The following is an 18373-nucleotide window of genomic DNA, read 5'->3' on the forward strand; positions in this document are numbered from 1 at the left end:
TTTTCTTATCTCTCCATTGTAAATTCTTAAAGATTTCTTATCTCATCACCTCACTGTAAATTTCCAAAGCAGTTTGTTTCAGCATTCCAGATTTCAATAAAGAAGTTGTTTTGTCATTGTTTTATCTCAGAGGGACCTAGTTATAAACATTATGCAGGGGGACCTGTTCTGTCCAGAAGACCATGTTACCAACACCAGCAGTAATGGGACCTGTTTAAGACACATAAAAGGGACCTGTTAAGAGACTGTTACTTCAGGATTACTTCAACAAAGCTTCATCAAGTTTCTACAAGGATCCACAGGTTGCTGGGCACCAAGACTTCATCAAATACCAAAGATCAAGGAACCTGTATACATATAATTCTTTCTCCGGATTTCAAAGAAGCTGCATGAACATCTTCAAGATCTCAGAGGGACCTGTTGCATTCGAATCTATCTCAGGGGACCTGTTATGAACAGCAAAGAATAGTCAAAAGAGACTAGTCCTACCCAGCATGCCAATGCAACGCTTGAACAACCAACAAAAGTGTAATGTATTCCTTATTCTTAACATTTAAATTCTTAGATTAATTTTTAATGTTAAATTTAATAACTGTGACTGCTACGATCAATTTCAGAGACACCTCCATACCTATCACTCGTTATCCTATTGTTAATCCCTATCATCTTCCAATACTCTAACCCCTCTCATACTTATACGATTTTGTTAATCCCCTCTCATATCACCCTTTTCAATCTCTGTTACCAATCAATTAGACCCTACAGCCATCCCAACATTTCTATTTGGCCGGGTACCAACAGAAGCAGGACACGTGGTGAATTGTTTGGAAACCAAATGTCATGCAGGCTTGTTCATTATATTTGAAACGGCCGAATTATGATTTAAACACTCGACGAAGCCAAATGATGCAAACGACTACCTGGAATCATATCCCAGTACTTCATATATATGCTTCTAGCGTTTCTATGATGGCATCCATACGACCAGTACAGCCATTCCTCTGTTTCAAAAGATGAATATGTTATGAATTGAGTTAAGCCGGTCATTTCATTATCGTTTTCAGTTGTTCTATGTCAGCATTCGACTCCTGTGACTTCAACAGTAAAGACTGAAAGTAGCAAGCGCCACGAAAGGAAAATGTAGTTAATTGGGTTCGACCTCTATTACAAGATAGTCAATCGAGCATCGTTGGGTTACTAAAGGAGCTAGTGTTAAAGAGCCGAGGACGCCACCAGGTCAGCAGCATTGGGCGGAAGATAAAAGGTAACAAATCAAAACTTCTTTGTTGAAGTGGTAAAACATAAACAAAGAAGAGTTAGAGCACAACTCTCGGCCACAATGACCATTAGGGTCGAACCAAGCATATTCGACAATTCCCAGTATCACGAAGATTGCATTTCAATTCTTAAAGAAATACAATGGCTGCCCTTTTTAGAGAAATTTCGTGGAAGTAATGAAGAGGTCACCAAACAGTTCGCTTTTACATTCAACGGAGAGAAAGCTCTGATAGGTAATTTTTCATTCAGATTTTTGGAAGACACCATAGCTCAAGCCCTAGGGATCAGCCCAGAAGGGGAGAAGTACTTCAAGACAAAGCAATTTAAAGAGAAATCATGGACCCAATTTATGTCCAGATCCAGGGTTTCGTCCGTTAATTGGAAGAAAGGCGTCCCAAGAAGTTGGCTGGTGCATCCCTGGGACGAGATGGTTTATATCATCCAAAAGTTTGTAACTTGTGAAGGCCGCTACAGTATTGTTTACTTGTACCATATCAAGTTACTGTTACATTTGAAAGGGCAGTGTGTTATCAGTCTGCCATACTTCCTCTTGCAAAGCCTAACCAAAATGTCGAAGACCATCCAAAAGCAGAAAGGTAACGAAGACAAGAGCTTATATCACTTTGGGTTAATTAAAATTCTTATTGAGTATGAATTGCAGAGAAGAGGGAAAACGTGGAAGGAGTTCTTGGCTGCTAACCAAATTAAAGACGAAGAGGACAAGGAAGAACCACAGGAAAACTCAGGATTCATGAATGATATCGATGAAGAGATTCCCATACACAAAGCAAGCAAGGTACCTCCACCTGTTAGCAGTATAAGGACGAGGAAAATGAGAAAAGAGGATGCTCGGAAAGCAGAGCAAGATAAAAATTTTACCACTTATTCAAGAAGAACCAGGAGAACATCAAAGGCCCAGCTACAAGAAGACCAGCCTGAATCAAATGCACCTATGCCGATGGATATTGAAAGTAGTGCCCACTCACAACCTGGACCAGGAGCTGAGATGGAGGTTGAAAGTAATAACAGGCAAGAAAAAGATTCACCGCCTGCCATAAAGAAACAGAAGAAACTGGAGAAGCAAATTGAGAAGTTAAAAGAAGAACTAATGGAGGCTAATATGCTGGAAAAAGTTATCAAGAAAGAAAATGAAATGCTCAGAGCACAGAGTAAAGAGACTCAACAGAAGAATGAAAAGTTAAGGGAACAAATTAAGGAACTTGAAGCTGAACAAACAGATATTTGTAAGTGGGCCACTAAATGGTACAACCAAAAGAAGGTCCTCAAGGAAAAGTACAAAAGTTTAAAGCATGAGCTCCATGGTCAGAAAGATGCCCAGGTGAAGAAGAATGTGGATACATTGTTGAAGGCAGCAGAGGTACAGGCAGGGACAGAGTTCAGAGGAAGCACATCAGGGTTAGCATGAGGTCATGCTAATTCATTAAGTCGGGGAGAGATGTTGGTACCATTCCTTGACCTCCTTTTTCCTCTTCAAACACATCGTTTGCCTACCTTTTTCCTTCATACATCTCTTAGACCCCTTGAAATTGATTAGTTAACAGTATTATAGTTGTTAAATACATTAGAATTGATTTATGAGTTTTATGTTAAAGAATTAGGGATTTTTGATAAAAAGACTACAGGAAGTTGCAACATCCTGTAATTGGTTTATTGTTTGACATATGGCATGACAGTTAGGCTAAAGCAAAGGGTAGGGATGAAAAGTAGAATGTACAAGCATGGACAAACACCTATCCTACAGCAGAACCAACGCTCCTGGAGGCACGGTCAATGATGGTCAAAGTATAGCATGTTGGCGACAAAAGCAGCAACAGCATAGGGTTCTAAACCGATGTAGTTTTATTCCTTTTTGAAATCGGTTCAGAATGGAAACAACTTAAAAAAATATGCCATAGCAAAAGCGGCAACAGCCGCATCATGAATGTACATTCATTTTGAAATGTAAACCTTGTAAAAAAACATATGAAAACACAGTTATGTGTGGTCAGTTAGTGGTTATCATTGTATCGTTTTGAAAACAGAGTTTTGAACTTAATACCAAAAACACGGTTGCAGTCACGATTTCCTTGTTGCGTTGATTCTATAGTTGCTTGAGCACAGTCCAATATACCTCTGAAACGCGGACGGGCCCTGCGTGGAACGGGTATACTGTCATTTTATTTCATTTGCAACTTCTGAATATTCAATAGCATGCACAGTGATTAAAGTTCAGTTTATGCTTTCGTTGATTTAATTAGAAATTTGTATGAGTAATGTTTATGATGGTAGCTTGAAAGATTAATCGCTGAGATCGTTGAATTGTATCCTGTAAGGGATCTGATCTTTCATTATTTTTAAGAGAATCTTCATGAACCCTGTTTCTCATATATTTGGATTTTAAGTGTGCTTATGATTTTAGTATATTTCAATTTTTCATGAATGATAAACATTGAATGCTGAGTGTTCACTGAACAGGGGTTTTATGCACAGCATCCTCGTAAGGGGATTGAAATCTTGGTTTAAGTAATACACAGTGTTTTTAGATAAGTAGATGAGTTGAGTGACCTGAGTGTCCAGGTGATAGGGAACATACCTCAACCTTCCGTAAAGAAGTTCTGTAACCTACCATCATGAACACTTAGTTAGGAATCCTTTATGTCTATAGATTGTAGACGCATGCCTCGAAGTTTACTGATCCTGGTCAATAATAAATATAGCCTAATCTAGCACCCTAGATAGGACACTACAGCCTCTCCATGCACATTAGATCGCTACCAAACACATTTTGAGATATTTGCATGGGACAATCACACTTGGTTTGAGATATTCTATCGGAGATGTTTGACTTCATGGATACACTGATGTTGACTGGGCAAGAAACATTGTCGATAAGAAGAGTACATATGGATGTTATTTTAGCCTTGGATCTACCATGATAGCTTGGATGAGCAGAAAGCCGAAGTTCGTAGCATTGAGTATCACAGAGGTAGAGTACATTGTCACTAGCATGGCTAGATACAAAGAAGTTGGGTTGATTGAAGCTCTTTGGAGAGATATTTAAGCAGGTCCTAGACACTACAATGATATATTGCGACAACAAGAGTGGGATTCGTCTGGAAGAGAATCTTGTATTTCATGATAAGTCCAAGCACATAGATATTTGATATCACTTCATTCGAGACATGGTGCAGAGAGGAGCTGTTAGACTCCATCACATGGCGAAAGATGAGCAGACTGCAGATATTCTCACCAAAGCTTTACCAAAAGGGAAAATCTTGGTCTTCATATAGCAGGTTGGACTAATGGATGTGACCCCTCTTAATAAGGGGCATCACTGATTGAGAACGTTGAGCCGACTCTCCCCCCCTGTCTGAGCTACTAGGGTGAGGAATTGAGATGGAGGGCTCCTAGGGTTGAGGGATCTATGGACAATAGAGTCATAGATGTTGCTCACCTATCTGTCACCCATAGGGTAACAGATGTTAGCTACCCTATCTAGGTATTTGCAGAGTATACCTCAATTGGCACCATACCCACAAGATGGACTTGTTGGGATTACCACTCCCTATTTGGCCAACGGGTTGAGAGTGTACTTGGGGGTGTACAACCCAAGTTTATTATGATGCAGGTGTTCTACCACATGACTCTTGAGGGTCATTGTTGGGAAGATCAGTGGGAAATAGGATGGGTTGAGATGTGCTCCCCTATATCACCTATTGCTCGATATGGGGTTGAAGATGTTGCTCCCCCATGAGATTCCAGGTTGAGATGTGCTCCTCGATGTAGTTTCAGGTTGATATGTGCTCCCTGATATTATTTTGGATTGAGATGTGTTCTCCGATGTTATAGAGGGTGGTAGCTAATGCTCCCCGATGATTCTTCTTCTTTAGATTCAAGAATGTTTCAGCAGATAGAGTTGAGCAAAGATGGGACATGATATGACGACAAGATACACATGACATGATGCAGTTGGAATTTCTCCCTAGCTAAGAGGGAGTGTCGATTTGGCAGCTCATTAACAAATTTCAACCATGGGACTAGATTCCTCTTTTGGAGAGGACCAATGTTGATTATTGAAGCACTCAATCTGGATAATAGAAAGTGTACTTATGGAGAAAAGCCCACATATGCACATTTGGACAGGTTAGCCCTAACAAGAAATTGGTCACCCTTGGAAGCCTATAAATACAAGTGACCTCAAGCTCATTTGGACATCACCAAGCATATTCTTCTTCTCTTCTTCATTGATTGGCTCGCATAGTTTTGAGGTTGGGTCGACGAAAGAGGTTCGTAAAGGTCTGATATTATAGGGCCCGAAGCTCGCACGTGTTTCTAGGGTTTTGGGTTATAGTCGCTGGCTTGACAAAATAAATCTTCGGCTGCAGTCAATGGCTTGCAAGCTCAAGGGAGTGACTAGAAGTTGTCATTGCTCACATACCTCCTCCTCCTTGCGACTGGAAAGTAGGGCTAAAATTTGACAATTGACCGCAGTTGACCACAAATAAGAAAAGTTGTCTCTGATCTATATTGATGCTAGAAACATATTTCTGAACATTGTTGGGATAATTTTGTTGGATGATATTGTATTGAGCTCATTGTACTCTCTGCTGAACATTTTATGACAATTTAATAGAAGAAGAATTTTAAAGGGTTTTCCCCCTTGTGGTGTTTTCGTTGGTCTTTAACCAAATCCGGTGTCTCTTGTTGATGTGTGTTGATTGTCTCCTTTGTCATTACATTTATTGTTCTATCTTCAATTATTTTTGATGATAAGAAAGATTAATTGGTATTGAAAAGATTTCTAATTGAAGTATTGAATTGGGCTAAAGTAATTGATACAACATAGAAAAATCTGAAAATTAACACAAGCCACTATGTGTGTTTTTCTGGATCTAAAAAATGAAATATATTTTCTTACAAAAAAAGATTATGAGCATTCACCATAGGAAATTCACCATAATTTGCAGGTGTTCTTGACTAAACATCACCATATGTTCAAAAGACATTGTGGCTTATTACCCCCATTGTGAGCATGATCATGGAATTCCACTAATTCCAAAAAATCAACCAATAAATGTGTATCCATATAAGCATCCTTTTGCATTAAATAATGACATTCAACAAATCATTTAGGAAATATTGGAGGTCAACTTCATCTATCTTAGTACTAGCCCCTACTCATCCCTAGCCATGGTATCAATGAATGAAGGTACTTGGTGCATGTGCCCCTATTTTTGTGCTCTAGATAACTTGACCATCAAAGACAAATTTCTTATCTTAGTTATTGTTGATCTCTTTGATGAGCAACAAGCTGTCAATTTCTTCACTAAATCAAACCTTCGCTCAAGATATCACCAAATCAGGATGAATGATGTAAACATTCCCAAGACATTATTCTACACACATGAAGGGCATTATGAGTTTTTAGTGATGCCTTTTGGTCTTTCCAATTCCCTTTCCATTGTTTAGAGCCTCATGAAAAATATTTTCAGATCTTTCCTACACAGATCTTTGATTGTATCTTGATTTATATGAAGACATAGGAAGCACATGTGGCACATGCCGATAATTCCATTTGAATTATTTGAGATAACATTTTGTTCCTCAAACATATTGAATTTTCTTTTTGCACTCCTAAAGTTGAATATTTGGGTCACATTGGGTGCATGTGTATTTGAAGAAAATCAAGGACATGCAAGATTGGTTATGTCTTAGGACTCTAAAAATCTTATGTGGCTTCCTAGGACTTAAGGGATGCTATAATAGGTTTGTGAAGAATTATGCAGTGTAAGTTGTAGCCCCATTAAATATCCTACTAAACAAGTTTTCCTTTGTATGGAACCCTAGCACATATTGTTAAAGGAAGTAATGTCTACCATGTCACTCTTAGCTTGATTTCACTAAGATTTCGTCTTGGAATGTGATTCCTTGGGCTAAGGTTTGGGATCAAATTTGTTCAAGAAAGATTCTGTTATATACCTAGGGGGGATAATATGGGGTACCAAGGGAGGTACCCAAGGTAATAATGTAATAATGGGATGGGCCATAGTAATAAATAAGGTGGTTAACCCATATCATGTAAGGGACCACAAGTAGTTAGTAATAATGTAATGGGCCCATGGTATTAGTTGATGGTATGAGGGAACCATGGTAATGACCCATGGTATTGTATGTATGAGGCCTATATAGAGGCTAGAGACTCCAAGTCAAGGAGGAGAGTGAAGGATTATTGTATGAATAGGCATATGGCTTGTGGAGTGTTCTCCTTCCTTAAGGAGTGAATGTATGGTGTTGCCCTACCTTAAGGGTTTTATATTAATAAAGAATCATTTCATATTATTTATGGGTTATTTGCATCATCTTATATTTTTATATCAGATCTATAATATTTCCGGGTTAGATCTATAACAAGTGGTATCAGAGCTATTTCATATCAGAGTTATAACAAGTGGTATCAGAGCTATTTCATATCAGAGTTATAACAAGTGGTATCAGAGCTACAACAGGTTCCCAATGGAATTCACTAGTAAACAAATGTGTGATAGAAATTTGTGAAAATCCACCTACGAGGTAAAAATTATCCAGACACCCATATATCATTGATATGCACTTATAGATCAAGAGAAACCATCATATTTTGAAGTATTTTATGGAACAAAAGCTATTTTCACCATAGCAGCACAAACTAATTAGTAATATGACAGCATATGATTATGAGCTCATATATAAGAGGGGGAAAAGAGAATGTGGCATTTGATGCATTCCTTGTATCAAATATATGAGGAAGGGGGATCTTTCTTTTCTTTATCCTTACTAGTACAATATTGGCTTGTAGACACTTGACAAGAATGGATGGCTAGTGACATAATGACTCAACTCATTTAAAGACTTCAAGATGACCCCAATTCCTTTATGGGACACATTCTTGGTAGTAGGATAACTTGTGTTATAAATAGTGCATTATCCAAGTGTGGAATTATTCTTTGAAAAAATGTGTGCTAGAGAAATTGCATTCCTCCCTTGCATTGAGTCAATTTGGTTTTCATAAAACTTGCAAATTAATTAAGTGCACTTTCCTTTGGGATCACATGAAAAATGAGATATGTTATTCTGTAGCGAAATGTGAATTGTATCAAAGGAATGAAGGGGAAATAATGAAGACTTCTAGGAAATTATACCCACTACTAGTACCAACACTATCTTTGAAAACTTAAGGATAATTTTCCTTATGCTCAAAATCAAATGAAGCAAAGTATGTCTATCATAATGAGCATTCTTTTATTGAAGGGGATTGAGATTTTTTTTTTCATACCTTAAGAAGACCTATCTAAAACAAAACGGCCACCATAAGCTAATACTAAAGTTCTATGGACCCTGTAATCTTCTCTAGCCCATTGGACAAGTTGCCTATAGGTTGGCTCTTCTTACCCACTCCAAGATCCATTTGATCATTCATATGGGCCTATTTGAACAAGGTCATGGGGCTAAATTGTTGAGCTTAGACTAACCTTCTAGAATTGGATGATGAAGGGTCCATAATACTTGTTGTAAGAGAGTGTCAACCTTCACCCCCACATTATTATTAAATCTCTATTACAATGGAAGAATATGTAGCCTAAAAATGAGCCATAGGAACCAACAATAACTTTATAACTATTTCCACACCTCCAACCTTGAGGACGATGTTGATTTTGAAGAGGGGTGGCATGTACGAGGTCATTTTTTTTAATAAATTCTATTAGATAATTATTGGGTGCTTACTTAATGTAAGAGTATCATTATAAGGCCCAATAGGTGAATTATACTCATGAAACATGGGACCACAAGTAATTAGGGTTTTACTAGCAAGAAGCTAATTATAGAGCTAGAAGCTTATGTAATCTTTTGATCCGGATCTTGGGAAGGGCTAAGATCTAGGAGAGCTGAACACTAAACACTCCATTAGGAGAGGAAAGCAACAACACAATATTCAAGATACACACACTGAATATATCAAGAAGATAACCATTAACCTTTAAGGAAACATTTATTAAATTAAAGAAGTTTTTGGCTGCCACATTGTGGAGGACCAATCTGTTCTTTTACAAAGTGAGTCTTGTTATTTAAAGCCTTTTTTAAGTCACAATACCATGGGTAAATACCATGGTCAGATACCATAGGTGGATACCATGGGTCAATGTCACTTTCCATTCAGATCAACCCTCCCCCCTTTGGAAGCAATGGTCCAAAGATTAGGTATAAGTTGTCTTTTGGTAAGGTTCTTTTCAAGTTTTTGTTTTTAGGAACAACATCTGGCCATGCATACAATTGGGATTTACGGACGTACAAGCCACTATGGGAGACACAAGTAAGCCCCAACGTGATATATTATATGCCTTCTCAAGTGATAAATTCATTAACACTAGTGTTAGGTGGTATTGATGGTGTTTTACGGATAATTGATTCTAATTGTGGTCAGATCCTTTCAAGTTATGTGGCAACAACAAAAAATGACTAGTATTTTTGAAGTGCCTTTTTGGTGTAGTTGGAGGAGTCATCTCTGTTGAGATCATCTTTTGACATTTATGCCAGATTTGGAAGCTTGCCAACTCTTCACAATTGGGATTACCATACAAATGTTTCCGATGGAATGGAAAGTTCAATGTTAAAAGTATGCAAACAAAGATGCACTTAAATATCATCTACCCATGTGAGGGTGTTTGGTGCTAGGCTTACAGTTGTTTGGAGGTTGCAATCTTAAATTGGATAGTCATTAAGTTACAATGTCCATCTTGTTACAGGGTTGTCCCATGCATTGTTCCAAACATGGCACCTGCCACCATGCCTATGAAGAAAGTGGACTTACTTTTATTGTTCTTGCGATAGGACTCATGGAGGTTTTATCCCCTAAAGTTCATGGATTTATGTCTACAATGGATGAACAAAAAAAACAAAGATAAACCACCATATTTCTGCTTGACAGACCGCCAAGTGAACTATCTTGAGGTCCATTTGCTATGCCATTTATTGTCAATCTCACAGTTGGCCCGCAAGCATTACAAGGTATCTCCATCCTCGGACCTTCGTTCACCATGGTTTTTGGGTCATCCACAAACCCATGGTTATGGGTCAACCACACAAAATCCTTGCCATCGAAGTCCATTTGCTAGGTCACACACTGTCAACATCACAGTTGGCCCATAAGCATTAGAGGGTATCTCTATCCTCAGATCTTCGTTCATCATGATTATGGGTCAACCACACAAAACCCTTGCCACTGAAGTCCATTTGCTAGGTTGCACATTGTCAACATCACAATTGGCCCACAAGCATTACAGGGTATCTCTATCCTCATATCTGTATTCATCATGGTTAAGGGTTATCCATAAATGCATGGTTATGGGTCAACTCCGCAAAACCCTTGTCTTCAACAACACTTGGTTGTGGGTCATCCACAAACCCACAGTCTTCCCTAGAGGGAACTTCATGCAATGGGGACCATTGCTTCCTAAGGGGGGAGGATTGATCCAAATGAAAAGTGGCATTGACCCATGGTATTTATCCATGGTATCCACCTATGGTATCTACCCATGGTATTGTAATTTAAAAAAAGGTTATAAGTAATAAGCCTCACCTTGCAAAAGGACAAATTGATCCTCCCCAATGTAGCAACTAAAAGCTTCTTTCATTTAATAAATGTTTTCTTAAATGGTTAATGGTTATCTTCTTTATGTATTTAGTGTGCGTATCTTGAATATTGTGTTGTTTCTTTCCTCTCCCAGTGTAGTGTTCATTGTTAAGGTCTCCTAGATCTTGGCCCCTCTCAATAACCAGATCAGTGGTATAGTATTATCCAAATATCTTCTTTATGGAGTGATGCATATTGTAAACAAAGGCATTCACTCATAAATAATTTGAAAGAAGGTTTCCTACCTGAAGCACCACCAAAGGACTTGGTCAAACAACTTGTCAATCAAAAGCATGGAGTAACACTGGTTCATGGTTATGTTCAAGTTTCATGTTGGAAAGGACATTCTATTGGAGTGAACCATTATCAAATGCAAATGGGATCAATTTTAACTAGTGTTGGTGATTAGATAGCACAAATTTGGTGCCTGAAGAGTTTTCGTTGTTTGGTGAAATATTCAACTCCAAATAAGGCTCTTGTAGTTGACTTAGACTTTGGCAAGAGCAAGATTGTAGGGCTTGTTAGAGGAGACATTTTCATTTGGAAACGTCATAGGAATAGTCATTTGCTTCGTCCTCGCGATGGATCTATTCAACATGCACATTGTTTATGTTATGCAGACCCAGAAGTAGTTATTGGATGTGGGGATGGAACAATTCGCATATTTGACATGTACATGAGTCAATGCTCTCATATATTCAGGAAGCATGGTGGTGTTGTGACTTGCCTCTCCAGAGTTTATGAGGAGTTCTTAATCAGTGGTACTCCCCTTAGGTTATTTTATGTCTCTGATGCAACTTCTGGGCAAAAAATAACATCTCTTAGACATTCAACTGCAGCTACAAGTATAAGTTTTCTTTAGGTAAGGCAAGGTTTGTTTGTTTTTTCCTTTTTTTTTCAAGAACAACATCTAGCCATGCATACAGTTGGAATTTACAAATGTACAAGCCACCGTGGGAGACACGAGTAAGCCCCAACATGATATATTCTATGCATTCTCAAGTGATAGATATAATAACACTAGTGTTAGGTGGCATTGATGGTGTTTTACGAATAATTGATGCTAATAGTGGTCAGATCCTTTTTAGCTATGTGGCAACAACAAAAAATGACTAGTATTTTTTAAGTGCCTTTTTGGTGCAGCTAGAGGAGTCATATTTGTTGAGCTCATCTTTTGACATTTATGCTAGATTTGGAAGCTTCCCAACTCCTCACAATTGGGATTATAATACAAACGTTTATGATGGAATGGAAATTTCAATGGTAAAAGTATGCAAACAGAGATGCACTTAGATATCATCTACCCATGGGAGGGTGTTTGGTGCCTAGGCTTATAGCTATTTGGAGATTGCAATCTTAAATTGGATAGTCATCAAGTTATAATGTCCATCTTGTTACAGGGTTGTCCCATGCATTGTTCCAAACATGGGACTTGTCGCCGTGCATATGAAGAAAGTGGATTTACTTTTATTGTTCCTGTGACATGACTCGTGAAGAAAGTAAACTATCTTGAGGTCCATTTGCTATGCCATTGATCTGAATCTTGAGAGGGGCCAAGATCTAGGAGACCTGAACAATGAACACTACACTGGGAGAGGAAAGCAACAACACAATATTCAAGATACGCACACTTAAAACATAAAGAAGATAACCATTAACCGTTTAAGAAAACATTTATTAAATGAAAGAAGTTTTCGGCTGCTACATTATGGAGGACCAATCTGTCTTTTTACAAAGTGAGGCTTGTATTTATAGCCTTTTTTAAGTTACAATACCATGGGAAAATAACATGGGTAGATATCATGGGTAAATATCAAAGGTCAATACCACTTTCCATTCAGGTCATATTTTGTTAAGGATTGATATTGTATTGGAGTTTGAATCAAAGAGGGCTTCCCCTTCACGAGGACCATGAGATTTTCTTTCTCTTTTTAAAGAGAAAGAGGTCAAAATATTTTTATTAGGGACTAATTTTCTATGTTTTGTTTCCTAGAGAAATAGCTTGATTTAAAATGATTCACCCAAATACTATAAGATAAAAGTGTTATACATTTTATAAAAAACAGAATTTTCAAAAAACTATATAATTGTTTTAGAGATTTTAATTTCTTTATGAAAATATTGTCGAACATTTTATTAGTGACATTTTAAGAATTAGTAAGATATGCTAAGGTTTATACACTTCAATATGAGTGTGGATCCTCTTTGTAAAAATTTTGGTAGACTTCTTTGTAGAATTTTAATGAAGAGAAGCCATTGTTGGCCAAATCATTTGGACACAAATATTGATTCTAAAATCTTGATGCGTGGAACTTCTACTACTTTGCTAAATTATGGGATTTTTGTAAGGATGTTCTTTTATAATGTAAACTATTCTCCTATATAAGAATGTAAGGATGTTCTCAAAATGTTTGTTTATAGTTATAAGCATAATATTGTAATCAACTCAACATTGAGCCTTTTAGTATAGATTTAGTTACTTATAGTTATTTCTATATTCTTGTTTACTCATTAAGTTTTTATTGAAGATAAAATTAGTGATATATCTAGTGTTATGTCTATGCTTCCATTTAGGTTAGCTTGGGCATTATTTTACATCTTTCATATTAGAGTAGTTGCATTACATTTATTGCATTTTAGACAATCCTAAATAGTGGACCAGACCACAAGCAATAAAACCATAGATGAGAATGCTTGTTGGACTAGAATCTAGACAACCTCCCCATTCCAAAAGTTGAGAGGTCTAATTGGGACTTTTCACTACTTTTCACTGGGAAGAACCCTTGTCAGTTGTGCAGGGAAATTTCAATACGCCAATTAGATGCATGGGTAAGTTGCAGGAAAAGATTACGTAAATTTTATGTCAAATGGAAATACATCACATTTGGATTATGGATGTTGGTTTAGTTGCTCTAATAAGAGGAGAGAAGAATGAAAAAATCAACAAAGTTTACGTTGGATTTAAGCACCTAAAGAGGGACTTTGTTTCTCATTCTAAAAGATATTTGTAGGTACCTTTCCATGGTATGAAAGTTCAAATCATCTCCCAATAGTATACACTGTGAAGATTGCAGATAAATCTTCACTCTCCACTTGATTTTCCTTGAAACTAAATTATTCACATCTTGAGTTTAAGGAATTTTTTCACTAATCACAAACATATGAAACCTACAGCTTAAACCTCAAGGTGATCACGGTTGGATTTTATAATGGGATGTGCCAATTGGAAGGATTATTAAATTCCCTCATATTTGGAGAAAGATCATATCTTAATCTCTAATAAAGAGAGAAAAATAAGCAAGACAAATGGTAAATGAGATTAACACTTTCCAGAAGAGAATTTGCCTAATATTCCATTAAATGAAAAAGAACTTAAAGACCATATATATGAAAAAGAAGGCAACCCAGAATATTTTCATAAGTGTATGAAAATCCACACATTGGTGATTAGATTCATGTCACTTACCGTCACTATAAGAAAGTGAGGAGTCATATAAATCTTATTTTGACTTTTTAAAAATCTTATGAAATAATATTGAGCTTAAGGAATCCTAATGGGATGATGACTAGGTTTTTGGTTGAGATTAAACAATGTTCACCTACACCATATAAACATATTTCCTAAGTACCCAATATTTTAAACGAAATGAAAATGGAAAATTCCCGGATATAAACGGCCTCCTTTGTCGAATTCTGTTTGAACCGAAAGTTGGAAATTACTAAACTTTTCATCCAAGTGCAGATTCTAAAATACTCACAATCCCATAGATACTTACCTGAGGACCTTGATGAACTCCTGGCTTAAAAGGGTCTCCCACCACTTGTTGTTTGGCCCTTGCCACAGCTTTCTTCAGAAACTCATCATAGATGCCCTCTTGAACAAACACCCTCGACCCTGCACAACATACTTGACCCTGCGCTCATAACATAATAGACCACACCAATTGAAATCACATCAGCATTAGGATTTACTAAAGCAACACCATTTTTATGAAGCATCTGCTTGCCATCTGTACCATGTTAACGTATACTGCAAGATGGGCAAGATTCACTGCTTCATCAACATTAGCGTCATCCATGATTATGAGAGGAGATTTTCCACCCAGCTCTAATGTCACGGGCTTCAGATTGCTTTTTGCAGAAGCTTCCATGATAAGTCGCCCAACTTCAGTTGACCCTGTAAATGCAATCTGAAAAGTACAATCTAACTTTCAGTTAAGTTGGCCCTAGAAATGCAAATTGAATAGTACAATCAAACATGAGTACTAAATTAAATTATTATTTGAGCAGAGTTTCATGGCAACAAATATGTGGCTCGTCAACGGATATGAGTGAGGCTGTATATGCCTACCAAGTTTGATAACTAGGTTGCCAAATTCTAATGCTTATTAGCAGGCTATTTATTTTCAGCTGAGTTTCATAATCAAATATACAGATTTCCACAGCTAGCTTGCCAAAGTACTTATTTTCAGTAAAATTTCATAATCAAATGTACAGATTTCCGCAGCTAAACTGTTCATATCGTAGATAGATTTCTGAAGCTGAACTGTGTAAGTAGGCTAATACTGTAATGTTTAGGGTAGATACTCTGCCCTCCGTCCCTGAGGATAGGCAGAGTATCTGGCCAAAAGGTCGGACGTTTCAGGGTAGTTACACAGTTAACTCGAAAAGTCAATCTATAATACATATTTACAGTTTATCAGTATTAAATTCACCATATTCAATGAATAAATGAATCATCCGCAAGTCAATCTACAATACATATTTACAGTTTATCAGTATGAAATTCACCAGATTCAATGAATAAATGAATCATCCGCAAGCACAGTATGGCCATGGACGCAGACCTTATCGATATCCATATGACTGCTTATGGCAGCCCCAGCCGTTTCTCCAAAGCCAGACAGCACATTAAGCACACCAGGCGGTATGCCAGCCTGTAACATAATTTATCGAGACAAAATATGATTCAGCAAACTTTGCATTGCATGTGCAATATCTGGGCCAGGCTGCTAAATATTGCACTGATATAACTATTATGATGATTGATGTTTGCATTGTCTGCAAGTTTAAAGAAATAAACTAATACCTCTTTGGCCAAGTGGGCACAATATAATGCGACTAACGGAGTCTGCTCTGCAGATTTAATGACTATTGTACATCCACAGGCCAGGGCAGGACTGATCTTAAGAACAAACATTGTGAGTGGATAGTTCCACGGTATTATCTGACCAACAACTCCAATAGGTTCATGCAATGTATAGGCCTGATACTCTCCACTAACCTTCAACGTTTTCCCATGAATCTTATCAGCTGATCCTGCATACATAAATTCATTCCAATATTAATTGTATGTTATTTGTATTACTGGGTTAAAAAAATCTATAAAGGGCAAACGAAAACAAGATCACTCTTGCAAATATGGCTGTTAACTTAAACCCCAAAGCTCATGCAAAGAGCAGACTGGAAATTATGTACGTTGATTGTTTATCAACTGATCAAGATTCAAAAATTATATATATGTGTGTTTTATATAGCTGAAAAAGATTTCCAGTATTTCAGATTTACCATAATTAGTGTTTCTCGATATCTCTTCGCCACAGAGAGATAGCTTTCCTGTACGAGAGCAGAGTAGTATAATTTGCCCAGAAAGGCCAGGTGTCCGATTTCTTATTTCTGGAAATATGGGTTAAGATGTATCAAGGTTAAAAGATAAAAATGGAATGCGAACGACGAAAAACTGTAAATTTAGTTGAGGTTTAGTGATTAGCTTCCTTTACTTAATAAAGTCATTTCTGTTTGGTACAATGTGTTGAATTCGCTTCCTTCCTTTGGCTGCACACTCTGAATTTTGGAAACTACGTTATTTTTTCATCAATTGGTAATAGTCCTGCAAAGGAGACTTCCTAAGGTGTGGTTAAGAAGTCTAAACAGTAGGGAGAAGACTTTTTTTTTTTCACTCTTATATACTCTTCCTGTTATTTGGAGGAATCAAGGTAAGAGGTTGTGTAGTCAAGGAAGAATCAGTACATAGCTTTCCCCGAGAATGGATCTCAGGACTTGTGGAATCAAACTACCACAGGCAATAGTTAGAGCACAGCCTCTCAGCTGAGAGAAGATTGCAGAGGTTGTTAGATAATTGCTCATATAGTTAGTTTGTAATTTCTTTTGCAATTTATCTTGAGTCATTTTAGTAACAGTTAGTTATGCATGTACTAGTTAAGATTAGCATATCTATTGTTAACTTCAATCAATTAAATTAATCAATTCTAGTTACAGAGAAACAGCTATATTATTTGTATACTTTCCTATCAATCAACTATTGAGTGTGGCCCATAGGGGAGGAGCCATTCAAGTTGGATGGGGTATATATAGACCACGTAGAGAAGGTGTTGACAGTGAAGACATTGCGGAAATGTTGAGGCCAGTGCAAGCCAGGCTTGACGCTTAGAAACTGGACAGAAGGGGAGTTACCGCCGCTGATGGTGAGATTGATGCTGATGAGCCAGCAGGAGAAAGCGGGATGAAATTTGCAAGACGAAAAAGAACCCTACCTGGAGGAAAGACACTTTCAAGCCCTTGCAAAAATGGCAGGTAAAGCTCCATTAAAACTCCTACATTTTCCGGTAGTTTAAATCCAGATGAATTCATCAATTCGGTAACCTCGCTCGAAGAAAGTTTTGGCCATGAACATGTTGACTGCCCTCAAAGGGTCAAAGGGTTAAGTTTGTTTGTAAGAATTTGAAAGGGCATACGGCATTGTGGTGGAAAGAGGTCAGATCGACACGAATCAAGGGATAAATAGAAAATTAAGGCTTGGGATAGGATGTTAGCTGAGTTGAAAGGGAAATTTCTTCCTATGATTGTCACTGGAGTTTACGGAAGAAGCTGCAAAAGGTAAGGCAAAAATAGATGAGGGTAAAAGAATACATGGAAGAATTTTACATCACCATTAGATCCAGACATATGGATGAAAACTAGTAAAAAATTGCTTGATACATTAATGACCTAGGTTTCCCGGTGGAAATTAGTTTGATGTGATTTCACATAGTGTTGACTCCGGGAGAAAAAAGGAAAAGGGAAGCTTGCATTAAAAGGGGAAAAGGGAAGGTTACAAAATTGCAGTGACAATCATGTTGGAATCACAATTGGAAAATGAATTCAATTTATATTAAGAATATTGTACATATAAACACAATGTTAAGACAATTGGATTATGTTTCCAAAAAATTTTTGGAATTTAGTAACTGATTACATAACACACTATAATCCTAACATATTATGTGTCCAGCATTCCCCTTTAATCCGAAGGGATGTATATGAGCTCAAGAAGACAAGTAAAATGCAAAAAATGCACAACAACCAATAGCTAAATATGCTCTCTGAAACGGTGGCTTAAGAAAAAAACTTCAAACCAAAACAAACCAA

The 18373-nt window shown here is 37.3% G+C and overlaps 1 protein-coding gene and 1 pseudogene across 1 annotated transcript in view; one reads left to right on the forward strand and one right to left on the reverse strand.

Annotated features, from left to right (window-relative positions):
- Positions 1-12061, forward strand: part of LOC149191443 (F-box/WD-40 repeat-containing protein At3g52030-like) — a 109682-nt pseudogene extending 97621 nt beyond the window's left edge.
- Positions 12062-14551: 2490 nt separating this feature from the next.
- LOC149191444 (aldehyde dehydrogenase family 2 member B4, mitochondrial-like) overlaps positions 14552-18373 on the reverse strand; it is a 34920-nt gene continuing 31098 nt past the window's right edge. The window contains exons 5-9 of the mRNA XM_089406236.1: positions 16035-16264; positions 15793-15882; positions 14962-15135; positions 14722-14859; positions 14552-14638 (exon numbers count right to left, since the gene is read on the reverse strand). Of these exons, the coding sequence (XP_089262362.1) occupies positions 14567-14638; positions 14722-14859; positions 14962-15135; positions 15793-15882; positions 16035-16264 (704 nt within the window). The 3' untranslated portion in view covers positions 14552-14566. The remainder of the gene's footprint in view (positions 14639-14721; positions 14860-14961; positions 15136-15792; positions 15883-16034; positions 16265-18373) is intronic.

Source organism: Pinus tabuliformis, chromosome 2_2, assembly GCF_031772625.1.
Source record: "Pinus tabuliformis cultivar Carrire ecotype Pingquan chromosome 2_2, CPIR1, whole genome shotgun sequence".
Classification (NCBI taxonomy): domain Eukaryota; kingdom Viridiplantae; phylum Streptophyta; class Pinopsida; order Pinales; family Pinaceae; genus Pinus; species Pinus tabuliformis.